The following is a 21773-nucleotide window of genomic DNA, read 5'->3' on the forward strand; positions in this document are numbered from 1 at the left end:
AGTGCATGTCAGAGCAAAAACCAAGCCATGAGGTCCAAGGAAATAAGCTGAGACAGGATTGTGTCGAGGCACAGATCTGGAGAAGGGTACCAAAAAAATGTCTGCACCATTGAAGGGCCCAAAGAACTATGTGGCCTCCATCATTCTTAAATGGAAGAAGTTTGGAACCACCGAGACTCTTCCTAGAGCTGTCCCACACTGAGCAATTGGGTTTGAAGGGCCTTGGTCAGGGAGCTGACCAAGAACCCGATGGCCACTCTGAAAGAGCTCCAGAGTTCCTCTGTGGAGGTAGGAGAACCTTCCAGAAGGACAACTATCTCTGCAGCACTCCACCAATCAGGCCTTTATGGTAGTGGCCACACAGAAGCCACTCCTCAGTAAAAGGCACATGATAGCCCGCTTGAAATTTGCCTAAAGGACTCAGACCATGAGAAACAAGATTCTTTGGTCTGACATCTCTGGAGAGACCTGAAAACAGCTGTGCAGCGACACTCCCCATCCATCCTGACAGAGCTTGAGAGGATCTGTAGAGAAGAATGGGAGAAACTCCCCAAATATAGGTGTGCCAAGCTTGTAGCGTCATAGCCACGAAGACTCAAGGCTGTAATTGCTGACAAAGGTGCTTCAACAAAGTACTGAGTAAAGGGTCTGAATACTTAAGTAAATGTGATAGCAAACATTTCTAAAAACCTGTTTTTACTTTGTCATTATGGTGTATTGTGTGAAGATTGATGAGAACAATTTTAGAATAAGGCTGTAACGTAACGAAATGTGGAAAAAGTCGAGGGGTCTGAATACTTTCCAATTGCACTGTAGAAATGACACTCAAATTAAATCATTAAACAAAATAATGAGGATTTCTATCAGCCTAATCAAGGTGTAGATTACATCTCACAGTCCAGTGTTAGAATTTGTAAACAAGGCTGGATGGGATTTCTCTTAATGTGACTCCATAGCCAATGGCAATGTCCACTTTAAGTATAATGCTGGGAGCTGCTTGTGGACTTAACTCAGTTTCACCTCTGACACCGTCAAAAGATCAGCTATGTGGATGTGGGAGGATCACCATCAGTTATTTTGATCGTCTACACCGGTCTAAAAATGTGGGCCCAATCAGAATGTGGACTACATCAGCGCCAGGTATAAACGGAGCTTCAGTCTGCCCCAACCTTATACCAGCTCCTGTTATCCCACAGTATGCTACCCGCTGAGCTACAAGCAGCCTTAAAAGAACAGGAGTCCAAATGTCTAGACTGTTCCTGGGGAGATGCAGTACTTAAAGTGTGTAATCTACAATTGACTGGCAAATACAGAAAATCAAAAGATATCACGCTCCCCCACTTAGTGTCCTGTAGGGCTCTATTCAATCAGTTTCGCTGAAGCGTAAGAAATGTAAAGGTAAATTCCTTATGAGCCGACGTATGCAGCGTTTAACGTGAATGCAGTCTCCACTAACGCGGGAACATTGCCTTTAAATTTCAATCACACTAACGCTGAAGCCCCCCTCATCCAGCACATAGATTTTTTGATGACATGACATTTTATGTGCAAATTTAAGCGTACATGTCATTTTCCTTGCCAGATGTCCCTCTTCAGTCACTCTTTAGGGTTAAAACCACAATCTTCCTCCCTGACTTTCCTCCTCACTTCAAGACAAGCAGAGCCAGTTGACTGGACCGATTGTGAGGTCACAGGCTGGATTGGGGATTCCCAAAGAGAAACAAACACATGGTCAAGTCAGTCAGGAGCAGCTGAAGAGAGCCACGGTGACTGAATCAGCTGTGGCTCATCTCTCGCTATCTCGTGTACATGTATGCGTTTTGATACAATCTAATAATGTCTTGACTTAACAGACTGGTGGGTGTGGGAAATCCTGTTTTGTAATTACTGTATATCTCCTAAAATCAGTAAATCTGCTTTTTGCCTTTGTACTTGGTGTTTTTCTATATTGTACTGTAATTCACCATGACACCAATATGCATATCCTCTGAATATTTAAGCGAATGAAAAAGGCCTACACAGAGTAGTTCATCTTTTCAACACAATTTAACTACACTGGCCCTGTACACACCAGGATGTGAGGATTGAAAGTCATTGGCCCCATAAACACTCAGTTTATACTGATGTACAACACATTTGACAAAAAGGTGTGACACCACAGACATTCTTCAGAAGTTGTCAAATGTGTTGTACATCAGTATAAACTGAGTGTTTATGGGGCCAATGACTTTCAATCCTCACATCCTGACATCAAAGAAGTGGCAAAGGAAATAGCTCCATATAAAAACAAGGACAATGCTGCAAAGTAACAGTCATTGATCATTTAATGGCTACACCCTTAGGAAACACAGTTGACTTTTCAGACTGTTAGACAGTACACTCTCACACACACACTATCACATCTTATTTAACCATGAAAAACTCATTTGTCGTGTGGATTTCAAACGGATCCCACTCAGACCTCTGACACACCAGTGGAGGGTCCTGGGTGTCAGTCTCTTAGCTCTGGGGATGGAAGGCCAGCCAGGTGTGACGGCTCTCAGACTGGCTTGTCATGCTGTTATCTGTTGTTGTTATTTGGACTCTGAACAAAGTTGACGGAGTAGGATCCAGTGCCTGTATCCTGGTTCACCTGGAAGTTTGAGGTGGACAGACCAAAAGGCCGTAGGAACATATTGCCCAGGTCCTTCAGCTTGCCTATGGACAAACAGACAGGGTAAAGGCAAAATACATAAAATGACCAATAACACATGAAAACATTTCCATTTAGGTCCGTATTATTAAACAACCTTTCTCTTTCCTACCTACACACTGCTTTCTGGTTTACCACTCCTAGCCTAGTGAGTAACAGCTGGAGCCACACAACATTTATAGGTGACCATGATGGAACAGAACCACCCTAAATCTGCAATGGCATGTTGCGGCCACCCTCACTTGCTAACAATCTGATTTAACATATCACAGTGCACCATTCAGTGTTCAGTGTTTCTTGCTGATCAGTGAATGTACTTTAATCTCTAGCCTTTTGAAACGTTCCCCAGGTGGTGCAATCTACGCAAAGCAAGAGAAAATCAGTAGGTGAAAAATACAAAAAAGGTCTCATACCCATCATCTCTTCCTTCAGCTTCTCATTTCGCTCGTGGATCTGTTGTGGAAGCCGCTGTATGGAGGAGAGAGAAAGAGAGTCAGTCAGTCAAGGTGGCTGGTTACTATTCTGTGGCCCCAACATTTCACACACACAACAGTGCACATCAGATATGATTCAGCTCCATCTGATCTCACAACCTTAATTTGTTTGGAATAGAACTTCAAGGACATGGTGTTACTACTTTACGCCCCGGTTGTCTTGACAACGTCACTGTGGTGGGACTATTGCACTACACTTGTCCTTAACCCCTGGACAAGAGCTAGTAACCTCAGACGTAGTGGGAAAGGGGGATACCTAGTCAGTTGTACAACTGAACGCCTTCAACTGAAATGTGTCTTCCGCATTTAACCAGAGGGTGCAGGGGGGGGGGCTGCCTTAATCGATATCCACGTCTTCGGCGCCCGGGGAACAGTGGGTTAACTGCCTTGCTCAGGGGCAGAACGACAGATTTTACCTTGTCAGCTCGGGGATTCGATCCAGCAACCTTTCGGTTACTGGCCCAACGCTCTAACCACTAGGCCACCTCACAGGTTTTTTCCCTTCAATCCATCACAGTAATATCTCATTATCCACCTCAGGTCAGAAGGACTCCTTTTCTCTGCTTTATAATTATTGGCATATTATATCTAGGCATGCCTCCAAGGACATACAGTGCCTTCAGAAAGTATTCACGGCCCTTAACTTTTTCTACATTTTGTTGTGTTTGAATTTAAAATGGATTAAATAGAGATTTCTCCTCACTGGCCTACAGTGCATTCGGAAAGTATTCATACCCCTTGACTATTTCCACATTTTGTTACGTTACAGCCTTATTCTAAAATGGATGAAATTGCTTTTTCCCCCCTCAATCTACACACAACATCCCCTAACAACAAACCAAAAACAGGTTGAGAAATTTTTGCAAATACAAAACTGAAATATCACATTTTCATAAGTATTCAGACCTTTTACTCAGTACTTTGTTGAAGCACCTTCGGCAGCGATCACAGCCTCGAGTCTTCTTGGGTATGACGTTATAAGCTTGGCACACCTGTATTTGGGGAGCTTCTCCCATTCTTCTCTGCAGATCCTCTCAAGCTCTGTCAGGTTGAATGGGGAGCGTCGCTGCACAGCTATTTTCAGGTCTCTCCAGAGAAGTTAGATCGGGACCTAGTCCGGGCTCTGGCTGGGCTACTCGAGGACATTCAGAGACTTGTCCCTAAGCCACTCCTGCGTTGTCTTAGCTGTGTGCTTAGGGTCATTATTCTGTTGGAAGGAGAACCTTCGCCCCAGTCTGAGGTTCTGAGAGCTCTGGAGCAGGTTTTTAATCAAGTAACTCTCTGTACCTTGTTCCGTTCATCTTTCCCTCGATCCTGATTAGTCTCCCAGTCCTTGCCGCTGAAAAACATCCCCACAGCATGATGCTGCCACCACCATGTCTCACCGTAGGGAAGGTGCCAAGTTTCCTCCAGACGAGACGCTTGGCATTCAGGCCAAAGAATTCGATCTTGGTTTCATCAGACCAGAGAATCTTGTTTCTCATGGTCTGAGTCCTTTAGGTGCCTTTTGGCAAACTCCAAGCGGGATGCCATGTGCTGCAGAGATGGTTGTCCTTCTGGAAGATTCTCCCATTTCCACAGAAGAACTCCGGAGCTCTGTCAGAGTGACCATCGGGTTCTTGGTCACCTCCCTGACCAAGGCCCTTCTCCCCCGATTGCTCAGTTTGGCCGGGCAGCAGGCTCTAGGAAAAGTCTTGGTGGCTCCAACCTTCTTCCATTTAAGAATGATGGAGGCCACTGTGTTCTTGGGGACCTTTAAAAAGGTGCAGAAATGTTTTTGTACCCTTCCCCAGATCTGTGCCTTCGACACATTCCTATCTCGGAGCTCTACGGACAATTCCTTCGACTGCATGGCTTGGTTTTTGCTCTGAGATGCACTGTCTACTGTGGGACCTTGTATAGACAGGTGTGTGCCTTTCCAAATCATGTCCAGTTGAATTTACCACAGATGTTTCTACAAATTGATTGGAGTCCATCTAAAGGATGATCGATGGAAACAGGATGCACCTAAGCTCAATTTCGAGTATCATAGCAAAGGGTCTGAATACTTACGTAAATAAGGTATTTCTGTTAATTTGTTATGTATTTGCAAACATTTCTAAAAATATGCTTTCTCTTTGTCATTATGGGGTATTGTGTGTAGATTGATGAGGAAATGTAATCAATTTTAGAATAAGGCTGTAACGTAATAAAATGTGGAAAAAGTAAAGGGGTCTGAATACTTTCCGAATTCACTGTACACACAATACCCCATAATGTCAAAGTGGAATTATGTTCTTTTAATTATTTTTTTTACAAATGAATTAATCATGAAAAGAAAATGTCTAGAGTCAATAAGTATTCAACCCATTTGTTATGGCAAGCCTAAATAAGTTCAGGAGTAAAAATGTGCTTAACAAGTCACATAATAAATTGCATGGACTCACTCTCTGTGCAACAAGTGATAAACATGATTTTTGAATGACTACCTCATCGCTGTACCCCACCCATACAATTATCTGTAAGGTTCCTCAGTTGAGCAGTACATTTCAAACACAGATTCAACCACAAATACCAGAGAGGCTTTTCAATGACTTGCAAAGAAGGGCACCTAATGGTAGATCACAAAAAATAAAAGAAATAAATAAAGAAGCAGACATTGAATATCTATTTGAGTATGGTGAAGTTATTATTTACACCTTGGATGTTGTATCAATACACCCAGTCACTACAAAGATACAGGCGTCCTTCCAAACTCAGTTGCCGGAGAAGAAGGAAACCGCTCAGGGATTTCACCATGGTGACTTTAAAACAGTTACAGCGTTTAAAGGCTGTGCAAGGAGAAAACCGAGGATGGATCAACAACACTGTAGTTACTCCACAATACTAACCTGATTGACAGACTGACAAGCCACTAAAGTAATACTGCAAAAAATTTGGGAAAGCAATTCACTTTCTTCCTGAATACAAAGTGTTATTGGATTTTCCCAAAACATAGCACATTACTGAGTACCACTCTCCATATTTCAAGTATAGTGGTGGCGGCAGCATCATGTTATTGGTATGCTTGTAATCGTTAAGGACTGGGGAGTTTAAGATAAAAAATAAATGGAATGGAGCTAAGCACAGGCAAAATCCTAGAGGAAAACCTGGTTCAGTCTGCTTTCCACCAGACACAGGAAGATGCATTCACCTTTCAGCAGGACAATAACCCAACACACAAGGACAAATCTACACTTACCAAAAATACAGTGAATGTTCCTGAGTGGCCGAGTTACAGTTTTGACTTAAATCTACTTGAAAATCTATGGCAAGACTTAAATGGTTGTCTAGCAATGACCAACAACCAATTTGACAGATCTGTGTGTAAAACTCTTAGAGACTCACAGCTGTAATCACTGCTAAAGGTGCTTCTACAAAGTATTGACTCAGGGTTGTGAATACTTATATAAATGAGATATTTCTGTATTTCATTTAATCAATCAATTTGAAAATGTCTCAAAAATTTCTAAAAACAATTCACTGTCTTTATGGGGTATTGTGTGTAGATTGGCAGATAATAAATATATATTTAATTCATGCAGTAACAACAAAAATGTGGAATAAATCAAACGGTATGAATACTTTCTGAAGGCTCTGTTACTGCTCTCATCTCACATTATCCATTCTAGACCAAACAAAGGAAGTGTGGAGCTGTTGGGAGGAGTGGAGTTGATTCTTGGGTACGCGTGTGTGTGTCAGGGCCGGAGGAGATACATTAGACAGAGTATTTTGAGACCATTTAGTGTCTGCCGGTGTAGTTTCATATGAAAGTAATTGCACTATACTCCTTCCTCTATCTGTCTTTTCCTTGCCTCGGTCTACTCTTCTGTTTCAGGCCAGGCCAAGATGGGCCGACCGCGTTCCAAATGGTTCCTAATCCCCTATAAAGTGCACTAGGCTGGGCCAGTTGTGCACACTCGTAGGGCGGCACACAATTGGCCCAGTGTCGTCCGGGTTAGCCCGTCATTGTATGATAAGAATTTGTTCTTAACTGACTTGCCTAGTTAAATAAAGGTTAAATCTTTTTTTTAAAGAACTGGGCAATATGGACAGAAATCCATTTTGCGATAAATTGCCTGAATTAATGCGATAATGATAAATAGAACGATACGTTTATAACATTAATGTCGAGCACCAATTATTATTTTTTAAACTACTACTACTACTGGTTTGATGGTTGTAGCCAACAATTGTTCCATTAACAACCCATATTAGCAAACTTACTTCATTTCAAACTTCACATTTCTCTAGTATAGGCGACTTATCGTAATTAACGATATCAGCAAAATGCCTGCGATAAGCGGTCGGTGTCGATCATTTTGGGTTTATCGTCCCTACTCTGCTACTTAGTGCACTATATATGTAATAGGGTGCCATTTGAGATGCAGGCGCTGTGAGCTTGTGTTGTGTAAGCCGCCTCCTCATGGCTACATTAGTAAGAGCTGCTGCTTGGCTCCTGTTGCTATGCATGGCCTCATTCAGAACAAAAAAAACTTCTCTACCCTTGACACAGATACAGCCAACTCCAACTACAGCACAGACAGCCTCATTGAATGGAAAGATGAAACACTTTGTCCAAGCCATTTCATTTTGCCTCACATCAATATTGCAAGTTAAACAGTGATGATTCATTCAAACCCTAGCTATTGAACGAGCAAGATCAATGAAATTGTCAAATAAGTGGGCCTCATATCAAAATCTTGATTATGGATTATAATGATTCTTGTTTTTTCATCCAAGGCAACTCTAATAACATGTAAAACCCAACCCTTATACAGTAGTCTCCAAGTGTTAAAAGGGAACTATGTGCATCTACTGAATAGTGACCGTTAAGTGCAAGCTTTCTCTGTTCCGCTAAATCGTTACTTTGAGTTTAAATGTCAGTTTTTGCCACTAACCATGCAGGCCTCTCTGGCTACAGGCAGGTTTGGGTCTTTCTCCAGAGCAGCCTTGTAGTCTTCCAAAGCCTCATCCAGCTTGTCTGTTTTCTCATAGAGCTCTGCCCTCCGCAGGATCGCCCGCATGTAGTTTGGGTTCAACTCTATAGCTGGAGGTGAAAAAAACAAGGAAACAAATGTTCAGAGTGCTAGTTATGTAGCAATGGGTATGAATAAATGTAATTCACCCAAATCTGCACCTGGTGTTGGTGATTTTGATAATAGCAACTGCAGTTTACCGGATACACCTGGTTTGGGTGAACAGAAAATATGTAGAAACATGGGGGGGGGTTCTGGAGCGGGCAGTGTGTTCGCTACACACACCATACACTGGTAAAGTAAGACACCAGGTCCCAGGCAGTTCAATCATCTGACATGGTTGAATTACAATACATACAGATTTAACAGTCTCACCTTTTGTGCAGTCAGCAATGGCTTTCTCATTCTTATCCTGTTGGTGGGGGAAAAAGGTTTGATTGAAACTCAGTCTGCATTTTGTTGTGTATTTGTCTAGGTGTTGTACATTTGTTTGGGTGGAAAAGTTATGAGATGACATCATCAACTCCAAATGACCTGTTGATGTCTTGACACACAGGACTCGAATGAATCAGGCAAGAGCATAGTTCCCATTCAAACCTATAGCTACAGTGGAGTACCACTAGGTGTCACAAGAGCTCTGCGTCTTTTTGCCCCACCACTAAACTGCGCACATGACTTCGCAATAGTAGAAGATAGTTTACTTGATACAATTGTGCCATAAAAGGTACACTTTAGCCATATGTTATAATTTATATAGGTAGCCGTCTGAGAAGGTATTTTGACAAAACAAACAGAAATTTAGAAAACCTCAGGAGGGTAATAACAATCAACTAGATAAACTCAGATAGGTCCTCAGAATTCCCCACTTGGTTAAGTTTATTGTTACTATCAGTCTTACCAGGTGCAGGCGGGCAGCAGCACGGTTAGAGAAGAGAATAGCCCTCTCCTTGCTGTAACACACAGGGCACACTCCCAAAGCTGCCGTGTAAGACTCCTCTGCCTCAGTGTGCTCTAGGAAGATAAAGGGTCAGTCAATTCCTATTTGACACGTTTCCTCTAACAGCCGTCCTACAGCAGTTTAGTCTACAGCAGCTTACCTCCACTCTTGAACTGACTGTTCCCCTTGTCCTTTAGTGTCATGCTCTCCTCTCTGCGGCTCTATGGCACAAAGGAAACAAAACATTAAACACGAAAGATGGGGAGCTTTTGCAATGTCAACTTACTAAGCACCAAATGATGGTTGTAGAGTTTCAAGTTGGAAAAAAAGCATCTTGCATTTTGGTGAGTTATTATTATAACAGAAACACGGAAACTAATGTTTAGACTAGGATAAAATTCACCTCCTTTTCTTCCTCTGTCAGGACTTTCTCCACTTCTCTCAGATACTCCTCATCAAACTCAGGAGCTGGGTTCTCTTCTCCTTTCAGTTCAGTATCAGAATCTCCCCCTTCAACTGCCAAACTCATGTCTTCTTCAGTGCACTCATCCCAACTCTCTTTCTCCTCCTCCATTCCTTCACCTCTCTCCCCCTCTTTATCTTCCAATATTGTCGTTCTCACTCCTGACAACTCAGCTTCGCCTAACTCTGCATTGATGTGTTCTTCCTTTGTGTTTTGTGAGTTGTTCAATCTGACTGTCTCTTTACTGTCTCCCTCTGCTCCCTGGCATAACGGTGGGGCTTCTGAACAGTCAGTCTTCCTTTCCTTGTCACCCTTGTCTGCTCCATCCAGAGACTCCTCACAGTCAAAGAAGGCATCGTCCTCCTGCTCAGCACCCCTGTGGGCTGCTGTGCTTTGGCTGTCTGGACATTCATGCTGTTCGGATACTCTCATAGCATTGGTTAGAGAGTTGGTCATCTTGTCAAGGAGTGCCTCGGACTCCTTTTCTGCTGTGGAATCCATACAATTTTCTCCCTGTACAAAACTTCACATAAGAAGGCGTTGTAGTCAGTTGTACATTCTGTCAATTTAACCTGCATCTCAGTTTAACCTAAGGATAGACTATGTCACAGTGCACTGCGATACCAGTGACCAGAGATAATATAATTCACATAGCTAGCCAGAGCAGTGGTCTCGAGCTCTCAAATCTCAGCTAGCAGGGGGATTCTCATTAAAACAGTTTTAAAATGTCTGTAGCAAATTGAGTTACAAAACCATGATGCATCTGAAAAAAATCAACTATCATTCTGAGGACTAAGATGTGTAGTTTTTAGGAAAGTGTCTTATTTTAAATAAATTAGCATTTAACTTTTTTTTTTCACCCCAAAATCTCATTACCGAAATGCATCTGGATTAATTTCTCGGGTCATTTTATGAAATGTTTTATTTGAATAAAACAAAATACAAAGCATTAGAAACACCTGCTCTTTCCATAGCTTTCACCAAGTGTTGGATTCTAGCTTGAAATATGTTCAGAACCTAACAAAGGGGAGGAGACAGGTTAAAGACTTTTAAGCCTGGAGACAACTGAGACACGGATTGTGTATGTGTGCCATTCATGAATTTACTGTGTTAATTGAGGCCTCTCCTCCTGGTTACACTAGTGACCATATCCCCTGTGCATCCTGCAAAGGTGGAGGTGTTGCTAACATTTATGGACAGCAAATTTCAATTTACAAAAAAGAAAATGACTGCGTTTTCATCTTTTGAGCTTCTAGTCATGGAATCTATGCAGCCTACTTATAGTTACTGTTTACAGGACTCGTGGGCCGTAAACAGCGTTCCTCACTGAGTTCCCTGAAATCCTATCGGACCTTGTAGTCATGGCAGGTAATATAAAAACATTTGAACTTTAATATTCACATGGAAAAGTCCACAGACCCACTCAAAAAGGCTTTCGGAGCCATTATCGACTCAGTGGGTTTTGTCCAACATGTCATCCAGACCTACTGTACTCATTGCCACAGTCATACCCTGGATCTAGTTTTGTCCTGTGGAATAAATATTGTAGATCTAAATGTTTTTCCTCATAACCCTGAACAATCGGACCACCATTATATTAAGTTTGCAATCGCAACAAATAATCTGCTCAAACCCCAACCAATGATCAACAAAAGCTGTGCTATAAATTCTCATACAACTCAAAGATTCCTAGACGCCCTTCCAGACTACCACCACCTACCTAAGGACGTTGGAGTACAGAAATCAGTTAACCACCTAACTGAGGATCTTAACTTAACCTTGCATCATACCCTTGACGCAGTCGCACCCCTAAAAACAAAAAACATTTGTCACGAGAAATTTGCTCCCTGTTTTACAGAAAATACTCGAGCCCTGAAGCAAGCTTCCAGAAAATTGGAACGGAAATGGTGCTCCACCAAACTGGAAGTCTTCCGACTAGCTTGGAAATACAGTACCGTGAAATATCAAAGAGCCCTCACTGCTGCTCGAGCATCCTATTTTTCCAACCTAATCTCAGGAGAATAAGAACAATCCAACATTTATTTTTGATACTGTGGCAAAGCTAACTAAAAAGCAGCATTCAACAAGAGAGGATAGCTTTCACTTCAGCAGTGATAAATTCATGAACCTCTTTGATGAAAAGATCAGTATCATTAGAAAGCAAATTACGGACTCCACTTTGAATCTGCGTATGTCTCCAAAACTTAGTTGTCCCGAGTCTGCACAGAAGTGCCAGGACCTAGGATCAACAGAAACACTCAAGTTTTTTTAATCCCGTATCTCTTGACACATTTATGAAAATAGTAATGGCCTCTAAACCATCAAACTGCATACTGGACCCTATTCCAACTAAACTTCTGAAAGTGCTACTTCTTGTGCTTGGTCCCCCTATGTTGAACATAATAAATGACTCCCTATCCACCGGATGTGTACCAAGCTCACTGAAAGTGGCAGTAATAAAGCCTCTTGAAAAAGCCAAACCTTGACATGGAAAATGTAAAAAAACTACAAATCGGCCTATATCAACTCTCCCATTCCTTTCAAACATTTTTGAAAAAGCTGTTGCGCTACAACTCACTGCCTTCCTGAAGACAAATAATGTATACGAAATGCTTCAATCTGGTTTTAGACCCCATCATAGCACTGAGAATGCACTCGTGAAGGTGTGAAATTACCTTTTAATGCCGTCAGACCAAGGCTCTGCATCTGTCCTCGTGCTCCTAGACATTAGTACTGCTTTTGGCACCATCGATCACCACATTCTTTTGGAGAGATTATAAACCCTAATTGGTCTACACAGACAAGTTCTTGCCTGGTTTAGATCTTATATGTCGTAAAGATATCAGTTCGTCTCTGTGGATGTTTTGGCCTCTGACAAATCAATTGTAATAGGCGTTCCTCAAGGTTGCCTACCCTGGAAGCATCTGTTTCAGACTTAAGGAAGTGGATGGCATCAAATGTTTTACTTTTAAACTCGGACAAAACAGAGATGCTAGTTCTAGGTCCCAAGAAACAAAGAGATCTGCTGTTGGATCTGACAATTATTCTTGATGGTTGTACAGTCGTCTCAAATAAAACTGTGAAGGACCTCAGCGTTACTCTGGACCCTGACCTCTCTTTTGACGAATATATCAAGAATATTTCAAGGACAGCTTTTCTTCACTTTCGTAACATTGAAAAAATCAGAAACTTTTTGTCCAAAAATTATACAGAAAAGCTAATCCATGCTTTTGTTAATTTTACTATTGCAATGCTCTACTCTCCAGCTACCCGGTTAAAGCACTAAATACACTTCAGTTAGTGCTAAACACGGCTGCTAGAATCCTGACTAGAACCAAAATAATGTATCATATTACTCCAGTGCTAGCCTCTCTACATTGGCTTCCTGTTAAGGCTAGGGCTGATTTCAAGGTTTTACTGCTAAAGCATTACATGGGCTTGATCCTACCACTCTCTCCAATTTAGTCCTGCCGTACATACCTACACGTACGCTACTGTCACAAGACACAGGCCTCCTTATTGTCCCTATAATTTGCTAAGCAAACAGCTGGAGGCAGGGCCTTCTCCTATAGAGCTCAATTTTTATCGAATGGTCTGCATATCCATGTGAGAGACGCAGACTCTTTACTGAAGACTCATCTCTTCAGTAGGTCCTATGATTGAGTGTAGTCTGGCCCATGGGTACGAAGGTGAACGGCAAGGCACTGGAGCGACGGACTGCCATTGCTGTCTCTGCCTGGCCGGCTCCACTCTCTCCACTGGGATTCTCTGTCTCTGACCCTATTACGCGGCCTGAGTCACTGGCTTACTAGTGCTCTGCCTTGCCGTCCCTAGGTGCGTGACTTGAGTGGGTTGAGTCACAGATGTAATCTTCCTGTCCGGTTTTGCACCCCCTCAGGCTTGTGCGGTGGAGATCTTCGTGGGCTATACTCAGCCTTGTCTCAGGGTAGTAAATTGGTGGTCTGTTGATATCCCTCTAGTGGGGTTATATACTACCTGGTTGGCCCTGTCTGGGGGGTATTGTCGGACAAGGCCACAGTGTCCCCCGACACACCCCTCTCTCAGTCTCTAGTATCTTTGCTGCAATAGTCTATGTGCCGGGGGGCTAGGGTCAGTCTGTTATATCTGGTGTAATTCTCATGTCTTATCTAGTGTCCTGTGTGAATTTAAGTATGCTCCCTCTAATTATCTCTCTCTCCCTCCACCTCCGGAGGACCTGAGCCCTAGGATCATGCCTCGGGACTACCTGGCCTGATGACGCCTGGCTGTCCCAAGTCCACCTGGTTGTGTTACTGCTCCAGTTTCAACTGTTCTACTTGCGGCTAGGAAACCCTGACCTGTTCACCGGACGTGCTACCTTTTCCCGGCTGTTTTCGACTCTCTCTCTACTGCACCTGCTGTCTCGACCTCTGAATGCTCGGCTATGAAATGCCAACTGACATTTACTCCCGAGGTACAGACCTGTTACACCCTCTTCAACCACTGTGATTATTTGACACTGCTGGTCATCTATGAATGTTTGAATATCTTGAAGAACAATCTGTCCTTAAATGGCCATGTACTCTTATAATCTCCACCCGGCACAGCCAGAAGAGGACTGGCCACCCCTCTGAGCCTGGTTCCTCCCTAGGTTCCTGCCTTTTTAGGGAGTTTTTCCTAGCCACCGTGCTTCTAGATCTGCATTACTTGCTGTTTGGGGTTTAAGGTTGGGTTTCTGTATAGCACTTTGTGACATCTGCTGATGTAAAAAGGGCTTTATGAAAAAAAATGATTTATTGATTGAATTAACATCTTGTCCTAAATACAAAGTGTTATGTTTGGGTTAAATCCAATATAACACATTACTGAGTACCCCTCTCCATATTTTGAAGCATAGTGGTGGCTGCATCATGTAACGGGTACGCTTGTAATCATTAAGGACTGAGGAGTTTTCAGGATAAAAAAAACAAACAATGGAGCTAAGCACAGGCAAAATCCTAGAGGAAAACCTGGTTCAGTCTGCTTTCCACCAGACACTGGGAGATGAATTCACCTTTCAGCAGTACAATAATCTAAAAACAAGGCCAAATCTACACTGGAGTTGCTTACCAAGAAGACAGTGAATGTTCCTGAGTGGCCGAGTTACAGTTTTGACTTAAATTTACTTGAAAACCTATGGCAAGACCTGAAAATGGTTGTCTAGCAATGATCAACAACCAATTTGACAGAGCTTAAAGAATTTTGAAAATAATAAATGGGCAAATGTTGCACGATCCAAACATGTATTCACGTTGTCATTATGGGGCATTGTGTGTAACGTTAGACGTGTGAGAAATGTATTTAAACCAATTTGAATTCAGGCTGTAACAACAAATGCGGAATAAATCAGGGGGTATGAATACTTTGAAGGCAACGTATCACCGCCGTTTAAGCCTCTTGTCAGCGCCCTCTCTAACACGAATGTAGAGGCATGGACACTTTTTTTTTTTACTTCTAGCTACTCCGTTCGCTCACTAACTGTTTACTTAATATCAGCATGATGTTTGCTTATCTAGCAGCAAAAAAACATTTTTACTTCAGTGATAAAGCTAACGTTAGCTTGCTAGCTAGTCAGCTAAGTTAATGCGTTAGCTAGCTAGCATAATGCTACCCAACAGTTACAGACCCAAATTATACGCATTGTGACATTTGAATTATGTTTTCTATATATATTTCAATACTTAAAGCTAAATTACTTATTCACCATCGTAAACATATGTATATAGATTTTACAATGGTTCGTTAAGGAGTATAATATTGCATATTTACGATTTAGTACATTCCTACCTCTACTCACGATGACGTTTCCTCTGTAAACAATGCTTCCGCTTGCTTATCCAATCACATAAGGGTTACTACCCCAAGGAACTCTGGGACGTGTAGCCATTAAGGGAAAACTTGGCTGAATGAATGTTTCCCATAAATACTGTCTGTTTCGTCACAGAATTATTATTTGGTTTCACCCTGAAGAAAACCATTAAAAACCGACTAATCAATGAATGAATCTCTCTCAAACTTGCCTTTCAGAAATCCAGCTAACAATTCTAGGGAGAGAAAGAGTTTTTGTAATGTTACTCTAATGTTTGAGTGTGCAGTTTTCCCGTTAGTTAGGTGAACATTCTATCTATGTTAGCAAGAATATTAGAATATTTTGGTGTTAAGTTAGGTGAACATTCCCTCAATGTCAAGCAGAACTGATTTAGAACTTGTTTGCAATGTTCACAGAATATACTACAGCAATGTTCTAGATGTGTTATATCGGACATTGCAAGAACATTCATGTGTCCAGTTAGGAGAATATTCCCTCAACGTCCCACCAAACATACACAGGATATGGATGCCATTTTCTCACAAAACAAGATATTAATGTTCTAGACACGTTTCATGGAAATGTTGCAAGAACATTTCTGTGTATCAGTTGTCAGGATGTCGTCTGATTGTCCCAAAGAAATATTGTCCAAAGAATTTATATTTTATTAAACTTCACACCTTGTTACTGTTGTCAAGAACATCAAGGCCTTGATTGGTGAACCACTGATTCATTTCCAGCTCTTTTTGTCTGTTGGCAATAGAGGTCGACCGATTATGATTTTTCAACGCTGATACCGATTATTGGAGGACCAAAAAAAGCCGATACTGATGAATCGGCCGATTTATTTTTTATTTTTTATTTATAATAATGACAATTACAACAATACTGAATGAACACTTTTATTTTAACTTAATATAATACATAAATAAAATCAATTTAGGTTCAAATAAATAATTAAACATGTTCAATTTGGTTTAAAAAATGCAAAAACAAAGTGTTGGAGAAGAAAGTAAAAGTGCAATATGTGCCATGTAAAAAAGCTAACGTTTAAGTTCCTTGCTCAGAACATGAGAACATATGAAAGCTGGTGGTTCCTTTTAACATGACTTCAATATTCCCAGGTAAGAAGTTTTAGGTTGTAGTTATTATAGGAATTATAGGGCTATTTATCTCTATACGATTTGTATTTCATGTACCTTTGACTATTGGATGTTCTTATAGGCACTTTAGTATTGCCAGTGTAACAGTATAGCTAACTAGCTATCCATTTCACATCAGTTACACCAGCCTAATCTCGGGAGTTGATAGGCTTGAAGTCATAAACAGCTCAATGCTTGAAGCACCGCGAAGAGTTGCTGGCAAACGAACGAAAGTGCTGTTTGAATGAATGCTTACGAGCCTGCTGCTGCCTACCACCACTCAGCCAGACTGCTCTATCAAATCATAGACTTAATTATAACATAATAACACACAGAAATACGAGCCTTAGGTCATTAATATGGTCAAATCCGGAAACTATCATTTCGAAAACAAAACGTTTATTCTTTCAGTGAAATACGGAACGGTTCCGTATTTTATCTAACGAGTGATATCCCTAAGTCTAAATATTCCTGTTACATTGCACAACTTCAATGTTATGTCATAATTACGTAAAAATCTGGCAAATTAGTTCGCAACGAGCCAGGCGGCCCAAACTGTTACATATACCCTGACTCTGCGTGCAATGAACGCAAGAGAAGTGACACAATTTCCCCAGTTTAATATTGCCTGCTAACCTGGATTTATTTTAACTAAATATGAAGGTTTAATAACATATACTTCTGTGTATTGATTTTAAGAAAGGCATTGATGTTTATGGTTAGGTACATTCGTGCAACGATTGTGCTTTTTTCGCGAATGCGCTTGTTAAATCACCCATTTGGCGAAGTAGGCTATGATTCAATGATAAATTAACAGGCACCGCATCGATTATATGCAACGCAGGACAAGCTAGATAAACTAGTAATATCATCAACCATGTGTAGTTAACTAGTGATTATGTTAATATTGATTGTTTTTTATAAGATACGTTAAATGCTAGCTAGCACCTTACCTTGGCTCCTTGCTGCACTCGCATAACAGGTAGTCAGCCTGCCACGCAGTCTCCTCGTGGAGTACAATGTAATCGGCCATGATCGGTGTCCAAAAATGCCTATTACGGATTGTTATGAAAACTTGAAATCAGCCCTAATTAATCGGCCATTCCGATTAATCGGTCAACCTTTATTTGGCAAGTTTAGGGATACTCACACACAGTGGTGTTTCATATACAGTGGTGTTTTCAACTTACATATTGGACACACTTTGACTACATTGTGCATGTATACAGTAATTATTATTTAACATGTCCTCACCTGGGCTTTGAACTCACAAACCTCTTGGTTTACAGTACTCAGATCTTCTTGCTATGCCACCATGTCTGTGTCAGTTATCAGTTAATTTGACTATTCTCTCATCATTCTCTCATTTCCTTATTTCAACTATTTAAGGGATTTCTGTATAGTTGTTTAATGGTTTTGGCACATAATAACCTGTTTTAATGATACTCCTGAATCACTATGATCAATACAAGTTTTTCTTGAGTGTACTTTGAACAGAGCTCAGATTTACTTCAAAGTGCATTCACCCTATTGCTTAGACATATCAAGTTGTTTCAAATCTACAAAAGTGCATTGTTCAGAGGAGTTAGGGTTTCTTCTGGACAATATTCTCCTACCCCACAGAAAAGTTGACATATAAATGCTTTTGCAACGTTCCCATGAAATGTGTCCAGAACATTATTTTATGTTCTGAGAACATGGTAACCACGTTCTGGGTAATTTCTATTTTACATTAAGGGAATGGACTCTTGGAAACATTGCTTGCACATCACAGGAACATTCCTATGAAAACATTAGATGTATCCCATGCTGCTCAGTTCATAGAACATGGCACGTGCAACACCAGGGTTGTGGGTTTGATTCCCACGGGGACCAGCATGAAAATGTGTGCTCTGGATAAGAGTGTCTGCTAAACGACTGAAATGTTAATGAGACTAAGGGAACATTCTCTAAAGCTGTGGAAATGTTTGTTGTTAGCTGCGATCTGTGTAAAGATTAGCCCACAATCTTCTTATTGAAGGGCTCTGGCATCAATGAATGGGCTTGGTTGAATTGGATGGAGTGGAGAGAAGGTTATTTGACTGGATAAAACCCTGTCTCAGTCATTTCTCATTTGTGGAGCCCAGTTAACGTTAAAACATTCATCATCAACATCCCTTTGAGATCACTTTTTTGTATTTGCTAGAAAAAGTCTGAAATATGCATAAGAGATGGTACTTGCTCTACAAATCCAAATGCTGTTATCTTGGGTACAAATTATACAAGTTGTGGGACCATTTTGGGAGGGAGAAAAAGGTATTATTGAGATCAAATGACATGGACAGATACATCCTCAAAATGTGCTTTATAGCTGAATGCTGCCATAGAAAATGTCTCTCTCACATTCTCTGCTGAACATCTATTTTTATGATGTACACAGTATTCTGTATCACTGAATGGATTAGGGATATATTTGCAAAGGAGTGTGCTCTTGACCCTGATGATAAACGTCATGCCTTGACCTCTGCTGCTTAATTTCATTAAATGAAATTAAAATCAAGACCCTCTATGGCTGTTCAGATTTCATGTTTTAATGTCATGTGCACAAGTACAGTATTTAATTGAAATCTTAATCGGCATAGTTAGGTTGTTACTCCACTGTCCCTCTAAATTGTTTGAGATAAAAAGCACATTCCCCCCTTAAATAAAGCATTTTCTATCACATATATCGCCATCTAAATAAATAAATACAATATCAATCCCAAGTTTAGCAGACGTGAACTACAAACGCTGCAGATGTGTACAAACGCTGCAATACAATACTGTAAATCAAGATACATCACACATATATGTATATACATGCGTTCATACAATAAAAATGCATTTTCAATATTACATTACACAGTGGCTGTTATGGAATACTACATCTACATTCTTAAATTGAGAGAACAAACCCAAATGCACATGGGGATTGATGTCAAAAATGAACCTGAATTATCTTAACACAATGCTTTCAATAGCCTTTTCTGGGCAGCTAGCTAGCAAATATAAATGTTTCACTAAACATACAAATAAAATAAATACATTATGACAAAAATAATATGTTTCACCCTCCAAAATAGTCGAGACAAAGGTCTTTTATACACACTGAGTGTACGAAAGATTAAGAACACCTTCCTAAACTCCCTTTTTCAGGACCGTGTCTTTCAAAGATAATTTGTAAAAATCCAAATAACTTCACAGATCTTCATTGTAAAGGGTTTTAAACACTGTTTCCCATGCTTGTTCAATGAACCATAAACAATTAATGAGCATGCACCTGTGGAACGGTCGTTAAGACACTAACAGCTTACAGACGGTAGGCAATTAAGATCACAGTAATGAAAACTTAGGACAGTAAAGAGGCCTTTCTACTGACTCTGAAAAACACCAAAAGAAAGATGCCCAGGGTACCTGCTCATCTGCGTGAACGGGCCTTAGGCATGCTGCAAGGAGGCATGAGGATTGCAGATGTGGCCAGGGCAATAAATTGCAATGTCCGTACTGTGAGACGCCCAAGACAGCACTACAGGGAGACAGGACGGACAGCTGATTATCCTCTCAGTGGCAGACCACGTGTAACAACGCCTGCACAGGATCGGTACATCCGAACATCACACCTGCGGGACAGGAACAGGATGGCAACAACAACTGCCCGAGTTACACCAGGAACGCACAATCCCTCCATCAGTGCTCAGACTCTCCGCAATAGGCTGAGAGAGGCTGGACTGAGGGCTTGCAGGCCTGTTGTAAGGCAGGTCCTCACCAGACATCACCGGCACAAACCCACAGTCGCTGGATCAGACAGGACTGGCAAAAAGTGCTCTTCACTGACGAGTCACGGTTTTGTCTCCACAGGGGTGATGGTCGGATTCGCGTTTATCGTCAAAGGAATGAGTGTTACACCACGGCCTGTACTCTGGAGCGGGATCGATTTGGAGGATCCATCATGGTCTGGGGCGGTATGTCAAAGGATCATCGGACTGAGCTTGTCATCATTGCAGGCAAATCTCAACGCTGTGCATTACAGGGAAGACATCCTCCCTCATGTAGTACCCTTCCTGCTGGCTCATCCTGACATGACCCTCCAGCATGACAATGCCACCAGCCATACTGCTCGTTCTGTGTGTGATTTCCTGCAAGACAGGAATGTCAGTGTTCTGCCAAGGCCAGCCAAGAGCCCGGATCTCAATCTCATTGAGCACGTCTGGGACCTGTTGGATCGGAGGGTGAGGGTGAGGGCCATTCCTGCAGAAATGTCTGGGAACTGGCAGGTGCCTTGGTGGAAGAGTGGGGTAACATCTGACAGCAAGAACTGGCAAATCTGGTGCAGTCCATGAGGAGGAGATGCACTGCAATACTTAATGCAGCTGGTGGCCACACCAGATACTGACTTTTACTGTTAATTTTGATTTTGACCCTCCCCCCTTTGTTCAGGGACACATTATTCAATTTCTGTTAGTCACATGTCTGTGGAACTTGTTCAGTTTATGCCTCAGTTGTTGAATCCTGTTATGTTCATACAAATATTTACACATGTTAAGTTTGCTGAAAATCAACACAGTTGACAGTGAGAGGACGTTTCTTTTTTTGCTGAGTTTATTATCGAGTTGCACCCCCTTTGGGTGGTGGACCATTCTTGACACACATGGGAAACTGTTGAGCGGGAATACCCAGCAGCGTTGCAGTTCTTGACACAAACCGGTGCAGCTGGAAACTACTACCATACCCTGTTCAAAGGCACTTAAATCTTTTGTCTTGCCCATTTACCCTCTGAATGGCAGACATACACAATCCATGTCTCAATTGTTTCAAGGCTTAAAAATACTTATTTAACCTGACTCCTCCCCTTCATCTACACCAATTGAAGTGGATTTAACAAGTGACATCAATAAGGGATCATAGCTTTTACTTGGATTCACCTGGTCAGTCTATGTCATGGAAAGGTGTCCTAAGTTTTTGTACACTCAGTGTATGTTACAATGGAGAGCAGTGCAACCAAAGTCAAGACGTGGGCAAAGTTCATCCCCTTCAAGGGCCTAGTTACAGTATTTTTTGTCACCTCGGTGCAAATTTCACAAGTATGTGGTACATTTTCACAACTCTTAGTACAAAACTCAAAACAGATAATAAAAAAGGCAGTTATTTCAAAAGTCTAAGCACATTTTCAATTGACTAAGTGTTTAATCTAGAATTACATTTT

At 41.4% G+C, this 21773-nt stretch overlaps 1 protein-coding gene across 1 annotated transcript; it reads right to left on the minus strand.

Moving 5' to 3' along the window:
* Positions 1-2306: 2306 nt before the first annotated feature.
* LOC115148469 (tetratricopeptide repeat protein 1) lies at positions 2307-15491 on the minus strand. Its single transcript, XM_029690378.1, has 8 exons — positions 15389-15491; positions 9524-10106; positions 9281-9341; positions 9082-9194; positions 8559-8595; positions 8106-8254; positions 3106-3160; positions 2307-2697 (listed from the first exon to the last, which is right to left on the minus strand). The coding sequence occupies exons 2-8, from the start codon at positions 10082-10084 to the stop codon at positions 2561-2563; spliced, it is 1113 nt and encodes a 370-aa protein (XP_029546238.1). The 5' UTR covers positions 10085-10106; positions 15389-15491; the 3' UTR covers positions 2307-2560.
* Between the last annotated feature and the right edge of the window lie 6282 nt (positions 15492-21773).

Source organism: Salmo trutta, chromosome 15 (genome assembly GCF_901001165.1).
Source record: "Salmo trutta chromosome 15, fSalTru1.1, whole genome shotgun sequence".
NCBI classification, from domain to species: domain Eukaryota; kingdom Metazoa; phylum Chordata; class Actinopteri; order Salmoniformes; family Salmonidae; genus Salmo; species Salmo trutta.